Raw genomic sequence first — 19,043 nt, 5'->3', positions numbered from 1 at the left:
AGTAATGCAGACAATCCGCACTTGGGATGGGCGCCCAGCATCCACTACGGACTACGAGAAATAGATTTATCGGTAAGTAAAATCTTATTTTCTCTAACGTCCTAGTGGATGCTGGGGACTCCGTCAGGACCATGGGGATTATACCAAAGCTCCCAAACGGGCGGGAGAGTGCGGATGACTCTGCAGCACCGAATGAGAGAAACTCCAGGTCCTCCTCAGCCAGGGTATCAAATTTGTAGAATTTTACAAACGTGTTCCCCCCTGACCACGTAGCTGCTCGGCAAAGTTGTAAAGCCGAGACCCCTCGGGCAGCCGCCCAAGATGAGCCCACCTTCCTTGTGGAATGGGCATTTACAGATTTTGGCTGTGGCAGGCCTGCCACAGAATGTGCAAGCTGAATTGTACTACAAATCCAACGAGCAATAGTCTGCTTAGAAGCAGGAGCACCCAGCTTTTTGGGTGCATACAATATAAACAGCAAGTCAGACTTTCTGACTCCAGCCGTCCTGGAAAAATATATATATATATATATATATATATATATATATATATATATATATATATATATATATATATATATATAATTCCAGAAAGAAACAGCGGCACTCGAGGATTTGGTAAACAATACAAAGTGTATTCAAAAAAAGATTACAAGAAGCCGACGTTTCGGGGCTCACATGCCCCTTTGTCAAGGTGTGTAACACCTTGACAAAGGGGCATGTGAGCCCCGAAACGTCGGCTTCTTGTAATCTTTTTTTGAATACACTTTGTATTGTTTACCAAATCCTCGAGTGCCGCTGTTTCTTTCTGGAATCCTGCATCTACTTCACAGAAGGCACCGAGGTCCCTGACGCCTGACAGGAGAGTGCCAGTCCCATCTGGGATAGAGAGATAGAGAGATAGAGAGATAGAGAGATAGAGAGATAGAGAGATAGAGAGATAGAGAGATAGAGAGATAGAGAGATAGAGAGATAGAGAGATAGAGAGATAGAGAGATAGAGAGATAGAGAGATAGAGAGATAGAGAGATAGAGAGATAGAGAGATAGAGAGATAGAGAGATAGAGAGATAGAGAGATAGAGAGATAGAGAGATAGAGAGATAGAGAGATAGAGAGATAGAGAGATAGAGAGATAGAGAGATAGAGAGATAGAGAGATAGAGAGATAGAGAGATAGAGAGATAGAGAGATAGAGAGATAGAGAGATAGAGAGATAGAGAGATAGAGAGATAGAGAGATAGAGAGATAGAGAGATAGAGAGATAGAGAGATAGAGAGATAGAGAGATAGAGAGATAGAGAGATAGAGAGATAGAGAGATAGAGAGATAGAGAGATAGAGAGATAGAGAGATAGAGAGATAGAGAGATAGAGAGATAGAGAGATAGAGAGATAGAGAGATAGAGAGATAGAGAGATAGAGAGATAGAGAGATAGAGAGATAGAGAGATAGAGAGATAGAGAGATAGAGAGATAGAGAGATAGAGAGATAGAGAGATAGAGAGATAGAGAGATAGAGAGATAGAGAGATAGAGAGATAGAGAGATAGAGAGATAGAGAGATAGAGAGATAGAGAGATAGAGAGATAGAGAGATAGAGAGATAGAGAGATAGAGAGATAGAGAGATAGAGAGATAGAGAGATAGAGAGATAGAGAGATAGAGAGATAGAGAGATAGAGAGATAGAGAGATAGAGAGATAGAGAGATAGAGAGATAGAGAGATAGAGAGATAGAGAGATAGAGAGATAGAGAGATAGAGAGATAGAGAGATAGAGAGATAGAGAGATAGAGAGATAGAGAGATAGAGAGATAGAGAGATAGAGAGATAGAGAGATAGAGAGATAGAGAGATAGAGAGATAGAGAGATAGAGAGATAGAGAGATAGAGAGATAGAGAGATAGAGAGATAGAGAGATAGAGAGATAGAGAGATAGAGAGATAGAGAGATAGAGAGATAGAGAGATAGAGAGATAGAGAGATAGAGAGATAGAGAGATAGAGAGATAGAGAGATAGAGAGATAGAGAGATAGAGAGATAGAGAGATAGAGAGATAGAGAGATAGAGAGATAGAGAGATAGAGAGATAGAGAGATAGAGAGATAGAGAGATAGAGAGATAGAGAGATAGAGAGATAGAGAGATAGAGAGATAGAGAGATAGAGAGATAGAGAGATAGAGAGATAGAGAGATAGAGAGATAGAGAGATAGAGAGATAGAGAGATAGAGAGATAGAGAGATAGAGAGATAGAGAGATAGAGAGATAGAGAGATAGAGAGATAGAGAGATAGAGAGATAGAGAGATAGAGAGATAGAGAGATAGAGAGATAGAGAGATAGAGAGATAGAGAGATAGAGAGATAGAGAGATAGAGAGATAGAGAGATAGAGAGATAGAGAGATAGAGAGATAGAGAGATAGAGAGATAGAGAGATAGAGAGATAGAGAGATAGAGAGATAGAGAGATAGAGAGATAGAGAGATAGAGAGATAGAGAGATAGAGAGATAGAGAGATAGAGAGATAGAGAGATAGAGAGATAGAGAGATAGAGAGATAGAGAGATAGAGAGATAGAGAGATAGAGAGATAGAGAGATAGAGAGATAGAGAGATAGAGAGATAGAGAGATAGAGAGATAGAGAGATAGAGAGATAGAGAGATAGAGAGATAGAGAGATAGAGAGATAGAGAGATAGAGAGATAGAGAGATAGAGAGATAGAGAGATAGAGAGATAGAGAGATAGAGAGATAGAGAGATAGAGAGATAGAGAGATAGAGAGATAGAGAGATAGAGAGATAGAGAGATAGAGAGATAGAGAGATAGAGAGATAGAGAGATAGAGAGATAGAGAGATAGAGAGATAGAGAGATAGAGAGATAGAGAGATAGAGAGATAGAGAGATAGAGAGATAGAGAGATAGAGAGATAGAGAGATAGAGAGATAGAGAGATAGAGAGATAGAGAGATAGAGAGATAGAGAGATAGAGAGATAGAGAGATAGAGAGATAGAGAGATAGAGAGATAGAGAGATAGAGAGATAGAGAGATAGAGAGATAGAGAGATAGAGAGATAGAGAGATAGAGAGATAGAGAGATAGAGAGATAGAGAGATAGAGAGATAGAGAGATAGAGAGATAGAGAGATAGAGAGATAGAGAGATAGAGAGATAGAGAGATAGAGAGATAGAGAGATAGAGAGATAGAGAGATAGAGAGATAGAGAGATAGAGAGATAGAGAGATAGAGAGATAGAGAGATAGAGAGATAGAGAGATAGAGAGATAGAGAGATAGAGAGATAGAGAGATAGAGAGATAGAGAGATAGAGAGATAGAGAGATAGAGAGATAGAGAGATAGAGAGATAGAGAGATAGAGAGATAGAGAGATAGAGAGATAGAGAGATAGAGAGATAGAGAGATAGAGAGATAGAGAGATAGAGAGATAGAGAGATAGAGAGATAGAGAGATAGAGAGATAGAGAGATAGAGAGATAGAGAGATAGAGAGATAGAGAGATAGAGAGATAGAGAGATAGAGAGATAGAGAGATAGAGAGATAGAGAGATAGAGAGATAGAGAGATAGAGAGATAGAGAGATAGAGAGATAGAGAGATAGAGAGATAGAGAGATAGAGAGATAGAGAGATAGAGAGATAGAGAGATAGAGAGATAGAGAGATAGAGAGATAGAGAGATAGAGAGATAGAGAGATAGAGAGATAGAGAGATAGAGAGATAGAGAGATAGAGAGATAGAGAGATAGAGAGATAGAGAGATAGAGAGATAGAGAGATAGAGAGATAGAGAGATAGAGAGATAGAGAGATAGAGAGATAGAGAGATAGAGAGATAGAGAGATAGAGAGATAGAGAGATAGAGAGATAGAGAGATAGAGAGATAGAGAGATAGAGAGATAGAGAGATAGAGAGATAGAGAGATAGAGAGATAGAGAGATAGAGAGATAGAGAGATAGAGAGATAGAGAGATAGAGAGATAGAGAGATAGAGAGATAGAGAGATAGAGAGATAGAGAGATAGAGAGATAGAGAGATAGAGAGATAGAGAGATAGAGAGATAGAGAGATAGAGAGATAGAGAGATAGAGAGATAGAGAGATAGAGAGATAGAGAGATAGAGAGATAGAGAGATAGAGAGATAGAGAGATAGAGAGATAGAGAGATAGAGAGATAGAGAGATAGAGAGATAGAGAGATAGAGAGATAGAGAGATAGAGAGATAGAGAGATAGAGAGATAGAGAGATAGAGAGATAGAGAGATAGAGAGATAGAGAGATAGAGAGATAGAGAGATAGAGAGATAGAGAGATAGAGAGATAGAGAGATAGAGAGATAGAGAGATAGAGAGATAGAGAGATAGAGAGATAGAGAGATAGAGAGATAGAGAGATAGAGAGATAGAGAGATAGAGAGATAGAGAGATAGAGAGATAGAGAGATAGAGAGATAGAGAGATAGAGAGATAGAGAGATAGAGAGATAGAGAGATAGAGAGATAGAGAGATAGAGAGATAGAGAGATAGAGAGATAGAGAGATAGAGAGATAGAGAGATAGAGAGATAGAGAGATAGAGAGATAGAGAGATAGAGAGATAGAGAGATAGAGAGATAGAGAGATAGAGAGATAGAGAGATAGAGAGATAGAGAGATAGAGAGATAGAGAGATAGAGAGATAGAGAGATAGAGAGATAGAGAGATAGAGAGATAGAGAGATAGAGAGATAGAGAGATAGAGAGATAGAGAGATAGAGATATAGAGATATAGAGATATAGAGATATAGAGATATAGAGATATAGAGATATAGAGATATAGAGATATAGAGATATAGAGATATAGAGATATATAGATATATAGATATATAGATATATAGATATATAGATATATAGATATATAGATATATAGATATATAGATATATAGATATATAGATATATAGATATATAGATATATAGATATATAGATATATAGATATATAGATATATAGATATATAGATATATAGATATATAGATATATAGATATATAGATATATAGATATATAGATATATAGATATATAGATATATAGATATATAGATATATAGATATATAGATATATAGATATATAGATATATAGATATATAGATATATAGATATATAGATATATAGATATATAGATATATAGATATATAGATATATAGATATATAGATATATAGATATATAGATATATAGATATATAGATATATAGATATATAGATATATAGATATATAGATATATAGATATATAGATATATAGATATATAGATATATAGATATATAGATATATATATATATATATATATATATATATATATATTTCAGGGCCCTGACAACGTCTAGCAACTTGGAGTCCTCCAAGTCCCTAGTAGCCGCAGGCACCACAATAGGTTGTTTCAGGTGAAACGCTGACACCACCTTAGGAAGAAACTGGGGACAAGTCCGCAGTTCTGCCCTGTCCGAATGGAAAATTAAATATGGGCTTTTGTAAGACAAAGCCGCCAATTCTGACAATCGCCTGGCCGAGGCCAGGGCCAACAGCATGGTCACTTTCCATGTGAGATATTTCAAATCCACAGATTTGAGCGGTTCAAACCAATATGATTTGAGGAATCCCAACACTACGTTGAGATCCCACGGTGCCACTGGAGGCACAAAAGGGGCTGTATATGCAATACTCCCTTGACAAACGTCTGGACTTCAGGAACCGAAGCCAATTCTTTCTGGAAGAAAATCTACAGGGCCGAAACTTGAACCTTAATGGACCCCAATTTGAGGCTCATAGACACTCCTGTTTGCAGGAAGTGCAGAAATCGACCTAGTTGAAATTTCTTCGTGGGGCCTTCCTGGCCTCACCCACGCAACATATTTTCACCACATGTGGTGATAACGTTGTGCGGTCACCTCCTTCCTGGCTTTGACCAGGGTAGGTATGACCTCTTCCGACATGCCTTTTCCCTTAGGATCCGGCGTTCAACCGCCCTGCCGTCAAACGCAGCCGCGGTAAGTCTTGGAACAGACATGGTACTTGCTGAAGCAAGTCCCTTCTTAGCTCCCGAGGCCATTAGTCCTCTGTGAGCATCTCTTGAAGTTCCGGGTACCAAGTCCCTCTTGGCCAATCCGGAGCCACGAGTATAGTTCTTACTCCTCTACGTCTTATAATTCTCAATACCTTGGTTATGAGAAGCAGAGGAGGGAACACATACACCGACTGTTACACCCACGGTGTTACCAGGACGTCCACAGCTATCGCCTGAAGGTCTCGTGACCTGGCGCAATACCTGTCCCGTTTTTTGTTCGGGCGGGACGCCATCATGTCCACCTTTGGTCTTTCCCAACGGTTCACAATCATGCGGAAAACTTCCCGATGAAGTTCCCACTCTCCCGGGTGGAGGTCGTGCCTGCTGAGGAAGTCTGCTTCCCAGTCGTCCACTCCCGGAATGAACACTGCTGACAGTGCTATCACATGATTTTCCGCCTAGCGAAAAATCCTTGCAGTTTTGCCACTGCCCTCCTGCTTCTTGTGCCGCCCTTTCTGTTTACGTGGGCGACTGCCGTGATGTTATCCCACTGGATCAATACCGGCTGACCTTGAAGCAGAGGTCTTGCTAAGCTTAGAGCATTATAAATTTGCTCTTAGCTCCAGTATATTTATGTGGAGAGAATTCTCCAGACTTGATCACACTCCCTGGAAATTTTTTCCCTGTGTGACTGCTCCCCAGCCTCTCAGGCTGGCCTCCGTGGTCACCAGCATCCAATCCTGAATGCCGAATCTGCGGCCCTCTAGAAGATGAGCACTCTGTAATCACCACAGGAGAGACACCCTTGTCCTTGGATATAGGGTTATCCGCTGATGCATCTGAAGATGCGATCCGGACCATTTGTCCAGCAGATCCCACTGAAGAGTTCTTGCGTGAAATCTGCCGAATGGAATCGCTTCGTAATAAGCCACCATTTTTACCAGGACTCTTGTGCAATGATGCACTGACACTTTTCCTGGTGTTAGGAGGATCCCGATTAGCTCGGATAACTCCCTGGCTTTCTCCTCTGGGAGAAACACCTTTTTCTGGACTGTGTCCAGAATCATCCCTAGGACCAGCAGACGTGTCGTCGGAACAACTGCGGTTTTGGAATATTTAGAATCCACCCGTGCTGTCGTAGAACTACTTGAGATAGTGCTACTCCGACCTCCAACTGTTCTCTGGACCTTGTTCTTATCAGGAGGTCGTCCATTTTCTTTGAAGACGAATCCTCATTTCGGTCATTACCTTGGTAAGGACCCGGGGTGCCTTGGACAATCCAACGGCATCGTCTGAAACTGATAGTGACAGTTCTGTACCACGAACCTGAGGTACCCTTGGTGAGAAAGGCAAATTTTGGGACATGGAGGTAAGCATCCCTGATGTCCCGGGACACCATATAGTCCCCTTCTTCCCGGTTCGCTATCACTGCTCTGAGTGACTGCATCTGGATTTGAACCTTTGTAAGTGTTCAAATATTTCAGATTTAGAATAGGTCTCACCTAGCCTTCTGGCTTCAGTACCACCATATAGTGTGGAATAATACCCCTTTCCTTGTTGTAGGAGGGGTAATTTTATTATCACCTGCTGGGAATACAGCTTGTGAATTGTTTTCAATACTGCCTCCCTGTCGGAGGGAGACATTGGTACAGCAGACTACAGGAACCTGCGAGGGGGAAACGTCTCGACATTCCAATCTGTACCCCTTGGATACTACTTGTAGGATCCAGGGGTCCTGTACGGTCCCAGCGTCATGCTGAGAACTTGGTAGAAGCGGTGGAGGGCTTCTGTTCCTGGGAATGGGCTGCCTGCTGCAGTCTTCTTCCCTTTCCTCTATCCCTGGGCAGATATGATTCTTATAGGGACGAAAGGACTGAGGCTGAAAAGACGGTGTCTTTTTCTGCAGAGATGTGACTTAGGGTAAAAAACGGTGGATTTTCCAGCAGTTGCCGTGGCCACCAGGTCCCATGGACCGACCCCAAATAATTCCTCCCCTTTATACGGCAATACATCTTTGTGCCGTTTGGAATCTGCATCACCTGACCACTGTCGTGTCCATAAACATCTTCTTGCAGATATGGACATCGCATTTACTCTTGATGCCAGAGTGCAAATATCCCTCTGCGCATCTCGCATATATAGAAATGCATCCTTTAAATGCTCTATAGTCAATAAAATACTGTCCCTGTCAAGGGTATCAATATTTTTAGTCAGGGAATCCGACCAAGCCACCTCAGCTCTGCACATCCAGGCTGAGGCAATCGCTGGTCGCAGTATAACACCAGCATGTGTGTGTATACTTTTTAGGATATTTTCCAGCCTCCTATCAGCTGGCTCCTTAAGTACGGCCCTATCTGTAGATGGTACCGCCACTTGTTCTGATAAGCATGTGAGCGCCTTATCCACCCTAAGGGGTGTTTCCCAACGCGCCCTAACTTCTGGCGGGAAAGGGTATACCGCCAATAATTTTCTATCGGGGGAAACCCACGCATCATCACACACTTCATTTAATTTATCTGATTCAGGAAAAACTACAGGTAGTTTTTTCACATCCCACATAATACCCTTTTTTGTGGTACTTGTAGTATCAGAAATATGTAACACCTCCTTCATTGCCCTTAACGTGTGGCCCTAAAGGAAAATACGTTTGTTTCTTCACCGTCGACACTGAAATCAGTGTCCGTGTCTGGGTCTGTGTCGACCGACTGAGGTAAATGGGCGTTTTACAGCCCCTGACGGTGTTTGAGACGCCTGGACAGGTACTAATTTGTTCGCCGGCCGTCTCATGTCGTCAACCGGCTTGCAGCGTGTTGACATTATCACGTAATTCCATAAATAAGCCATCCATTCCGGTGTCGACTCCCTAGAGAGTGACATCACCATTACAGGCAATTTGCTCCGCCTCCTCACCAACATTTTCCTCATACATGTCGACACACACGTACCGACATACAGCACACACATAGGGAATGCTCTGATAGAGGACAGGACCCACTAGCCCTTTGGGGAGACAGAGGGAGAGTTTGCCAGCACACACCAAAACGCTATAATTATACAGGGACAACCTTTATATAAGTGTTCCTCCCTTATAGCATTTTAATATATATTCATATCGCCAAATCAGTGCCCCCCCCTCTCTGTTTTAACCCTGTTTCTGTAGTGCAGTGCAGGGGAGAGCATGGGAGCCTTCCCACCAGCATTTCTGTGAGGGAAAATGGCGCTGTGTGCTGAGGAGAATAGGCCCCGCCCCCTTTTCGGCGGGCTTCTTCTCCGGAGTCTGTGATATCTGGCAGGGGTTAAATACATCCATATAGCCTCAAGGGCTATATGTGATGTATTTTTCGCCATACAGGTATTATACATTGCTGCCCAGGGCGCCCCCCCCCCGCGCCCTGCACCCTCCGTGACCGCTGTGTGAAGTGTGCTGACAACAATGGCGCACAGCTGCAGTGCTGTGCGCTACCTGATGAAGACTGAAAGTCTTCTGCCGCCTGGTTCCGGACCTCTTCAATCTTCAGCATCTGCAAGGGGGGTCGGCGGCGCGGCTCCGGGACGAACCCCAGGGCGAGACCTGTGTTCCGACTCCCTCTGGAGCTAATGGTGTCCAGTAGCCTAAGAAGCCAATCCATCCTGCACGCAGGTGAGTTCACTTCTCTCCCCTAAGTCCCTCGATGCAGTGAGCCTGTTGCCAGCAGGACTCACTGAAAATAAAGAACCTAAAAACTTTTTCTAAGCAACTCTTTAAGAGAGCCACCTAGATTGCACCCTGCTCGGACGGGCACAAAAACCTAACTGAGGCTTGGAGGAGGGTCATAGGGGGAGGAGCCAGTACACACCATGTGATCCTAAAAGCTTACTTTTTGTGCCCTGTCTCCTGCGGAGCCGCTATTCCCCATGGTCCTGACGGAGTCCCCAGCATCCACTAGGACGTTAGAGAAATAACTGGATAGGGTAGCTCCTCTTCCAACATAAAGGTGCCTGATTACAATAATTAATCTGGGTGAGAACAAGCTACTAGAATTAATTCCTATAGGTCTGAAAATGTTTGCTCATCACGGAGATGGTCCGTCTTATGGGAAATCCATTGCATAGGACCTTTATGTTACTGCAAGCATCTAATCAGCCAATCATGTAGCAGCAACTCAATGCATAAAAGCATGCAGACACGGTCAGGAGGTTCAGCTGTTGCTCAAACACCAGAACGGGGAAGAAATGTGATCTAAGCGGCTTTGACCATGGAATGATTGTTGGTGCTGGGCTGGGGGGGGCAGAGTATCTCAGAACCTGTTGATCTCCCGGGATTTTCATGCACAACGGTCTATATAGAATAGTGTTCATTCTAGCACCCTGCACCTTTCAAAAAATGTGCAGTTCCCTCTTTCCTGCCTGGGGTGTCGCACACTGCTCTGGTGTTTCTCAGAACACTCTGCTCTGTATTCTCAGCACTAAAATACAGACCAGAATGTGCTGAGAAGCACCAGAGCAGAGTGACAACCCAGGCGTTTTTTGAAAGGTGCAGGGTGCTAGAATGAACACTATAGAACACGCCATGTCATCTCACAGTGGTTCCACAACCAGGACAAAGAGCTCAGTGTACTCCAATGGCCTCCGTAGTCACCAGGGCTTTGCTCATTACTTGCACAAAGTGGAAGAAAAGGAGAACTGTAGCAAAACTGTGCAGCCGCCTAATCTGCAGCAAGTGTGCAATGCTATAATGTCACTGTGAACCTCAATCTATAAGGGGTCTTTCTAGCTCCTTGTTTAAGCCAGGTCACAAAGAATTCAGGGAGTTCTGGGGGCACACTGAGAACCTACCCAGTACTAGAAAGCGGTGCTTAATAAAATGCCAACTACGTCTGAATATACTGTAACTGTAGTATAATTGTCCGTTACCAAAGAACCCCTGATTGGGTTAAAAACTTGTGATTATTGCAATATAGCAAAAACCACTTTGCGATTGTAAATCACTGTATGAATGATAAAAATATAGGTAAGAATTACACATCTTTACAACTATAATAGGCAGAGGGAAGATAAAACGAGATGAGACAAGCTCTCCGCACTAAAAGAGCGACAAGCAATGAAGCCGTTCCAGGCTAATGACACTTACCTCTGAATATCTCTTAGCTGAGAAAATAGCCTTTATATCTAAATCACCCATAACACGCATTGCCACTCATCAGATAGATGGAACGATGTCTGTTGTACCGGGGCCTCTCATTTCCTCTATCTCTCAGTAACAATGCCAACAGAACATTGCATTACCAGGTACCAGTTATCCGCTGTTGCGGATCTGCAGTCAGGGTTAACCCTACACATCACAGTTTGTTTTCCTTTTACTTCGGCAACATTTGGATGGTTCAAAAGACAGGGGATAAGGAATTATTAGGAACGTGGGCACATGTTTTAGCATTAACATCTCCTGTTATGCTCTGCACAGCAAAACTAAAAGGTGGCCACTTGACACAACAGTATTACTAACAGCGGCTAGCGCAGAGGTGGAGTTGGCGAGAGTCCCGGGCGGCGAGTGTTGGATATCTGCATGCACGACTAGGCTGAGTGCCCAAGTCTAGTCAGTAGGACAGGAACAGCAGAAGCTCATTGGTAAAGATACAGAGAGAACAGGAAATTCAGTAACAAAAGCACTGAAATATAAGAACTGAAACAAAGTTACAGCAAAACAATGTCCCCTGAGAAGATCAATAATCGGAACCCTTGTGCACTTTCCATACCAGACATTGCAGGGAAGAGGTGGGGTGCACATCTAACATCATTAAGGAGTGACGTGCAATCTACTGTACATACCATCACTGCAGGGGCCACAGATAAGATCAATGGTTACTAATTATGTGCAATCTACACACCGGACACTGTGGGGGGCCACAGATAATGTCCCCGATTATATGCAATCTACTGTACATACCAACATTGCAGGGGCCCCAGATAAGATCAATGATTATTAATGATGAGCAATGTAATGTACACAATGGTGACAGCCGGGGGGCCCCCAGATAATAGCAGCAATTAGAGACGCTCTGCGGTCTTGTTACCTGACATTGCTGAGGGCCACAGCTGACTGCGATAATTTCACTGACTATCTTCTTCTCCTTTAGCCTGACAGCCTCTTCCACGGCAATCTCGCAGAACGGATTCATGGAGTGTTTGACGCCATCGGTCACCACTCCTGTCTTATCAGGCTTCACTCGCACCTGCAAAGAGACAGGAAATAAGAGGGTAATTATCCCAGGTCTGCAGCCCGCGCTCCCTTCAGCTGTACACACTGCACAATACAGATAGGACTGTGCAGGGGGGGAGCGCATTAGATAAGGAATCAAGAGAAAAGATTTCATGTAGGTTTTGCTCAACTAAAGCCCCATCAGCGATGTTCATTAGTTCTTAGGTCCATTTATCTAGGAAGAGAGTGCATATTTTTCAAAACACATGAAAGCAAATACTGGGCGTGTATACAACAGCCTAGAACATTATAATTGTGCCAGACGCACAAAGTATTTCAGCTCCTCCAACCTCTGGGAGGCTGTGTGTATCCAAGTTTGAAGTGGTAGTAGACGTAGGACACTCTTGGGGGTATATTCAATTAGGGTCAGATCCATTCCGACATGCATTTGTCGGAATGGATCCGACAACCCCTATTCAATCTCATCTCAATTCGACTTTTAAAAAGTCGAATTGAGATGAGGGACCGGAGAGGGAGGAGAGGGGGGAGACCAGCGGGGAGAGAATCGGGCAGACGGAGGAAAGCAGCGCTGCAGAAGGGTGTCTCACAGCCGCCAGACCTCACGGCAGTGTCCACCCGGCTCCAGCAAGCGTGACCTCACTTGCTGGAGCCGGGTGGATGCTGCCGTGAGCGGCGCGGCTGTGAGACATCCTGCTGCAGCGCTGCTCACCCCTGTATGCCTGCGGCTCTCCCCCCCCCCCCCCCTCCTCCTTCTATGGGTCTAATGTCGGACTGAGATGATCGTACTATTCGACAAGTCGAATTCCACGACTTGTCGAATAAAAACTGCAGGGACTGAATAGGTCGAATCACTATTCGACCTTAAAAAGGCGAAAACTGCCGTCTTTTCGACAGACGGCAGTTTTCGACCCTAATTGAATATACCCCTTGGTACACTGACGGAATGTTGTGACACTTATCTCTATATGAAACGCCGTTCAGCCATCCAACGTGTTAAAGGCTCTGATACGACTCAGATGGAATTCCTCTGCATTTATTCTCTCCATAAAACCACAACTCTCATCTAAGAGCCAACGCGGACCTGGAAAGTCCCATAAGAACTGGTATTTTTAAACTCACGGATGGTGGCAGATGGCGTCTAGTCGCATGTGGTCTTCCCTGGCAAAAAGCTAAAAGCCTAAAATATTGGTAAAGTATTACAATCCACAAGAAATGTTCTGCGTACCCAGGGGGTGAGATTCAGACCTGATCGTAGATGTGATAAATTTAACACATCTACGATCAGCTTCCCTGACATGCGGGGGGACGCCCAGCTCAGGGCTAGTCCACCCCGCATGTCAGGGACGACCCCGCACACGTACAAAAGCATCGCACAGCAGCGATGCTATTGTACTGGAAGAGTAGCTCCCTGCCAGCGCAGCTCCTGCCCGCTGGCAGGGAGCTACTCGTCGCAGCCCGGGTCGTAGCGGCTGCTGTGATGTCACGCAGCCGCCGCGCCCCCCCTCCCCCCAACGCTGCCGCGCCCCCCCCTAAACGCCGCCATCCCGCCCCCTCCCACCTCTGCCTGTCAATCAGGCAGAGGTGATCGCAAAGCTAAGACAGCCGTCGGCTGTCCGCCATGCGCCGGCGCATGCACAATTCAGACTTGATCGCTGCTGTGCGTTTATCAGGTCTGATTCAGCCCCCCCCAGTACGGCGGTCGAATTCCATTCCGCAGATTTCTTAGAAGCCTTTGTTTGTGGGGAGACATTATGGGGTCAATTCAATTAGCTGTGATGTGCCATCCATCTTCCACATCCCCGGTTACTTCTCACACCCACAGAGGCCCACAGGAAAATCAATGATGCAATGGCTGCCGTCACTGGCAAACAGGTGCGCAGCCGGGCATGAGGCACATCACGCCTAATTGAATTGACCACTAATAGCATTTGGTTTCACTCCACCAGGACACTCCGTTTGGTGGATCCCACTTCCCATTAACTTATAACAATACGTTTTGGTGCCCAAAAGGTAAGATAATGCGCCTGACGCAGAACTGGAAGTAAACTGGGCGCACGTTGCTCAGAAGAAAGGACGCATTAGCTCACTGGTGATAGCGCCCAACCGCACCCACATTCTGCTATCCAGTCGTAAGCGCAAAAAAGTGCCTGAAATGCGCATGACCCATAGGCGGTAGCTGCGTGCGCCCATCTTTGGCGCATGCGCAGTGCGAATTCGATCAAGATACCGGACGCACTCTCAACTCTGCAGCAGCCCCAATGAGCCCCTATTAATAAATGACATTACTTTTCCCAGGTTAATAAATACAACTGGGAGAAATGTAATGTTTGCGCATATCATTTACCGCCTGCGCATGAGAAACACGCTGGACTGCGGCACAGAAAGGGTTAGCAGTCCTCCATCCCACCCCAGCAGCCTGCAATGTGATTAGAGAGCTGGAGCCGCTTCCTTGCCTCCCACCTGCAGTGGAGGTTAAACATTCATTCAATCTGGACACTGAAGTGCATCTCAAGGACACAGCTTGTTGTGTGCCTTGAACGGATGCCAGGAGGGGAGGCAGCCTGCTACCACTGCAGAGCCGTGCCGCACTGGACCGATCAGACAGGAAGGGAGAACACCTTTCCTATCACACTGCTCGCAACCTTCCCTGATAGCAGCAAAAACCAGATAAGGAATATGTAAGGCAAATGGCATTTGTGCAATCAGGAGAGACAGCAATAGTCTCATTCCTAGACTGTCTGAGCTCCCCCTAGTGGGCACAGTGTTAATTGCAGTTTACCAGGAATTTCTGTGTTTTCAGCCTACTGTATAGTGGATTGAAAACACAAACAACTAAAACTAAAGGGTCATTGGCACTATGAGGCCCAGAGCAGACAATAAGCAAAGTAAAATGATCACGGGGAACACAAGCAGCACCAAGAACAGCGTCAGACGTCGGCGATTTTCTGTGAAGCGCTCTAAATGGATGGTTCGCCCCGTCAGTGCCAATGCTGTCCTGTCCCACCATAGTGGTTCTGCTATTAACCAATGAAACTGCTTCACTGTGACGGGGAAATAATAGGATTTTAATTACCTACCGGTAAATCCTTTTCTCGTAGTCCGTAGAGGATGCTGGGGTCCACATTAGTACCATGGGGTATAGACGGGTCCACTAGGAGCCACTGTGGGCTGGCTCCTCCCTCTATGCCCCTCCTACCAGACTCAGTATAGAAACTGTGCCTGAGGAGACGGACATCTTCGAGAGAAGGATTTTACACAGATAGTGGCGAGATTCACACCAGCTCACACATACAAGGCAAACCAAGCTGACTAGCTTGAAACATCAGCAACGGCTGAACAAGATTACTTAACCAAGTAACAAAACAGTACTGAACTAAGTAACCACTGCAGGATCACGAAGCGTCCTCTACGGATTACGAGAAAAGGATTTACCAGTAGGTAATTAAAATTCTATTTTCTCTTACGTCCTAGAGGATGCTGGGGATGTACCAAAGCTTTGATATGGGGGGAGGAAAGGGATGGGGGAAACTTGAGCACAGGTGGTGAGATATAATATACCGCTGAATGAATTGGAAAAACCACAACAGTTTGAAATTACGTCCTTCACTGAAGGGTACTATAACAATAACTCATGTGGAGGTGCACCCCTGAGAGTAAGCAATAGTGTACCAAAAAAGAAGAATAAGACTCTCGTTTTCAATGAGTGCCCCCCAAAAAACGAGTCTCTTTTTCTTCTTTTTTGATGTACCAAAGCTCCCAGAATGGGAGGGAGAGCGCGGAGGCTCCTGCAGAACCGATTGACCAAACTTAAGGTCCTCAGAGGCCAAAGTATCGAACTTGTAGAACTTAGCAAACGTGTTCGACCCAGACCAAGTAGCCGCTCGGCAAAGCTGTACAGCCAAGACACCCCGGGCAGCCGCCCCAGAAGAACCCACCTTACGAGTAGAGTGGGCCTTAACCGATGTAGGACATGCATGCTGGATAGTGGACTTGATCCAGCGAGAGATAGTCTGCTTGGAAGCAGGACACCCAAGTTTCTTGGGATCATACAGGACAAAGAGTCCGATTTTCTGTGATGAGCGGTCCTCTTCACATAGATTTTCAGAGCCCTTACAACATCCAAGGACTTTGATGAAATTGAGGAGTCAGTAGCAACTGGCACCACAATAGGTTGGTTGATATGATATGCCATCACAACCTTTGGAAGGAACTGCTGACGTGTCCGGAGCTCAGCTCTATCTTCATGGAAGATCAAGTAGGGGCTCTTACAAGACAAAGCCCCCAACTCCGACACACGTCTAGCAAAAGCTAAGGCCAACAAAGTGACAGCCTTCCACGTGAGAAACTTGACATCAACCTCCGGTAGAGGTTCGAACCAATCTGATTGGAGGAAGTGTAACAGCACGTTAAGATCCCAGGGTGCCGTAGGTGGCACAAAGGGAGGCTGGATGTGCAGAACCCCTTTCAAAAAGGTCTGAACCTCAGGGAGGGAAGCCAACTATTTCTGGAAGAAAATGGATAGGGCCGAAATCTGGACCTTTACGGATCCCAACCGCAGACCCATATCCACACCTGCTTGCAGGAAGAGGAGAAAACGGTCCCAGTTGAAACTCCACCGTAGGAAACTTCTTGGATTCACACCAAGAAACATACTTTTACCAAATGCGGTGGTAATGTTTAGACGTTACTCCTTTCCTAGCCTGTATCAGAGTAGGAATAACCTTGTTCGGAATGCCCTTCCGAGCTAAGATCTGGCGTGCAACTTCCATGCCATCAAATGTAGCCGCGGTAAGTCTTGATAAGCGAACGGCCACTGTTGCAGCAGGTCCTCCCGAAGAGGAAGAGGCCTCGGCTCTTCTAACAGTAGATCCAGAAGATCCGCGTACCAAGCCCTTCTTGGCCAGTCCGGAGCAATGAGGATTGCATGAACTCCTGTTCACCTTATGAGCTTTAGGATTCTTGGAAATAGTGGAAGTGGAGGAAATACGTACACTGACTGGAACACCCAGGGAGTTACCAGGGCATCCACCGCCACTGCCTGCGGATCTCTTGACCTGGAGCAATACCTCCAAAGTTATTTGTTGAGGTGGGATGCCATGTCTATTTGAGGAACCCCCAAAGATTTGTCACCTCCGTGAACACCTCTGGATGGACACCCCACTCTCCTGAGGAAGTCTGCTTCCCAGTTGTCCACTCCCGGAATAAAGATTGCTGACAGCGCCACCGCGTGCTTTTCCGTCCAGAGGATGATTTTTGTTACCTCTGACATTGCAGCTCTGCTCTTCGTTCCGCCTTGTCGGTTTATGTAAGCCACTGTCGTCACATTGTCCGATTGAACCTGAATGGCCTGATCTTCCAGAAGATGTGGCGCTTGTAGAAGACCGTTGTACACGGCTCTTAATTCCAGAATGTTTATTGGAGGACCGGATTCCAAGCTTGACCACCTTCCTTGGAAGGTTTTCCCCTGAGTGACTGCGCCCCAGCGACTTGCATCCGTGGTTAGAAGGATCCAGTCCTGAATCCCAAACATGCGGCCCTCCAGAAGGTGAGGCATTTGTAGCCCCCCCCCCTCGAGGAGTGAAATCCTTGCTTTTGGCGACAGACGTATCCTCAGATGCAAGTGTAGCTAAGAACCCGACCACTTGTCCAGGAGATCCAATTGGAAGGATCGAGCATGGAACCTTTCGAACAGCAGAGCCTCGTAAGAGGCAACCATCTTACCCAGAATACGAATGCACTGATGAATCGATACCCGGGCTGGCTTCAGGACATCCCGGACCATTCATTGTATCACCAACGCTTTCTCCACTGGCAGAAACACCCTCTGCACTTCTGTGTCGAGGATCATCCCCAGGAAAGACAATCTCCTTGTCGGCTCCAAATGTGACCTTGGAAGGTTCAGGATCCAACCATGGACCCTGAGCAGATGAGTCGTGAGAGCAATGGACTGCAACAGCTTCTCCCTGGACGACTCCTTTATCAGCAGATCGTCCAGGTATGGAATTATGTTCACTTCCTGTCTGCAGAGAAGAACCATCTCTGCCATCACCTTGGTTAACACCCTCGGTGCCGTGGAGAGACCGAATGGCAGCGCCTGAAACTGATAGTGACTGTCTCACAGTGATAATCTGAGATAAGCCTGGTGCTGAGGCCAAATTGGAATGTGGAGATATGTATCCTTGATATCTAAGGATACCAGAAACTCCCCCTCCTCCAGACCTGAGATCACAGCTCTCAGAGACTCCATTTTGAATTTGAACTCCCTTAGATAAGGGTTTAACGATTTCAAGTTCAAAATTGGTCTGACTGAACCATCCGGTTTCGGTACCACAAAAAGCTTTGAATAGTAACCCACGTTGTGCCTATGAGGTAGAACTGGGACAATGACCTCTGACCGTTCCAATTTCTGGATAGCTTCCAGTAGGACAGCGTCTGTCAAGCCTGATTTGAAGAATCGGTGAGGTGGGGTCTCTTGAAACTCCAGTCTGTACCCTTGGGACACAATATCCTGTACCCAGGCCGGACGACATCCAGACGTGGCTGAAACGTCTGAGTCTCGCCCCCACCAGCCCGTCCTCCAGGCTGTGTGGTCCACCGTCATGCTGAGGATTTTGAGGTACCAGAAGCAGGCTTCTGGTCCTGGGAGCCTGCGGGTGCAGGCTTTTTGGATTTTGCCCGTCCACCTCTAAAGAAGGTGGTAGTAGGCTTGGACTTTTTTGTATTAGCGGTCCAAAAGGACTGCGATGCCGATGAAGAAAAGTGTTTCTTCATAGAAGGTGCAGCTGAGGAAATCCACGCATCCAACGATTCCCCAAATAGAGCCTGACCTGTGTAGGGT

The 19,043-nt window shown here is 45.5% G+C and overlaps 1 protein-coding gene across 1 annotated transcript in view; it reads right to left on the bottom strand.

Annotated features, from left to right (window-relative positions):
• The window catches only part of ETFB (electron transfer flavoprotein subunit beta), a 107,883-nt gene that overhangs the window by 62,899 nt on the left and 25,941 nt on the right, over positions 1-19,043 (bottom strand). Inside the window, exon 2 of the mRNA XM_063942316.1 lies at positions 12,060-12,218. Within this exon, the coding sequence (XP_063798386.1) occupies positions 12,060-12,218 (159 nt within the window). The remainder of the gene's footprint in view (positions 1-12,059; positions 12,219-19,043) is intronic.

The sequence above is a fragment of the Pseudophryne corroboree genome, chromosome 10, assembly GCF_028390025.1.
Source record: "Pseudophryne corroboree isolate aPseCor3 chromosome 10, aPseCor3.hap2, whole genome shotgun sequence".
Lineage (NCBI taxonomy): Eukaryota > Metazoa > Chordata > Amphibia > Anura > Myobatrachidae > Pseudophryne > Pseudophryne corroboree.
The sequence above is the reverse complement of the archived record's forward strand: the minus strand, read 5'-3'. Positions and strand labels throughout refer to the sequence as shown.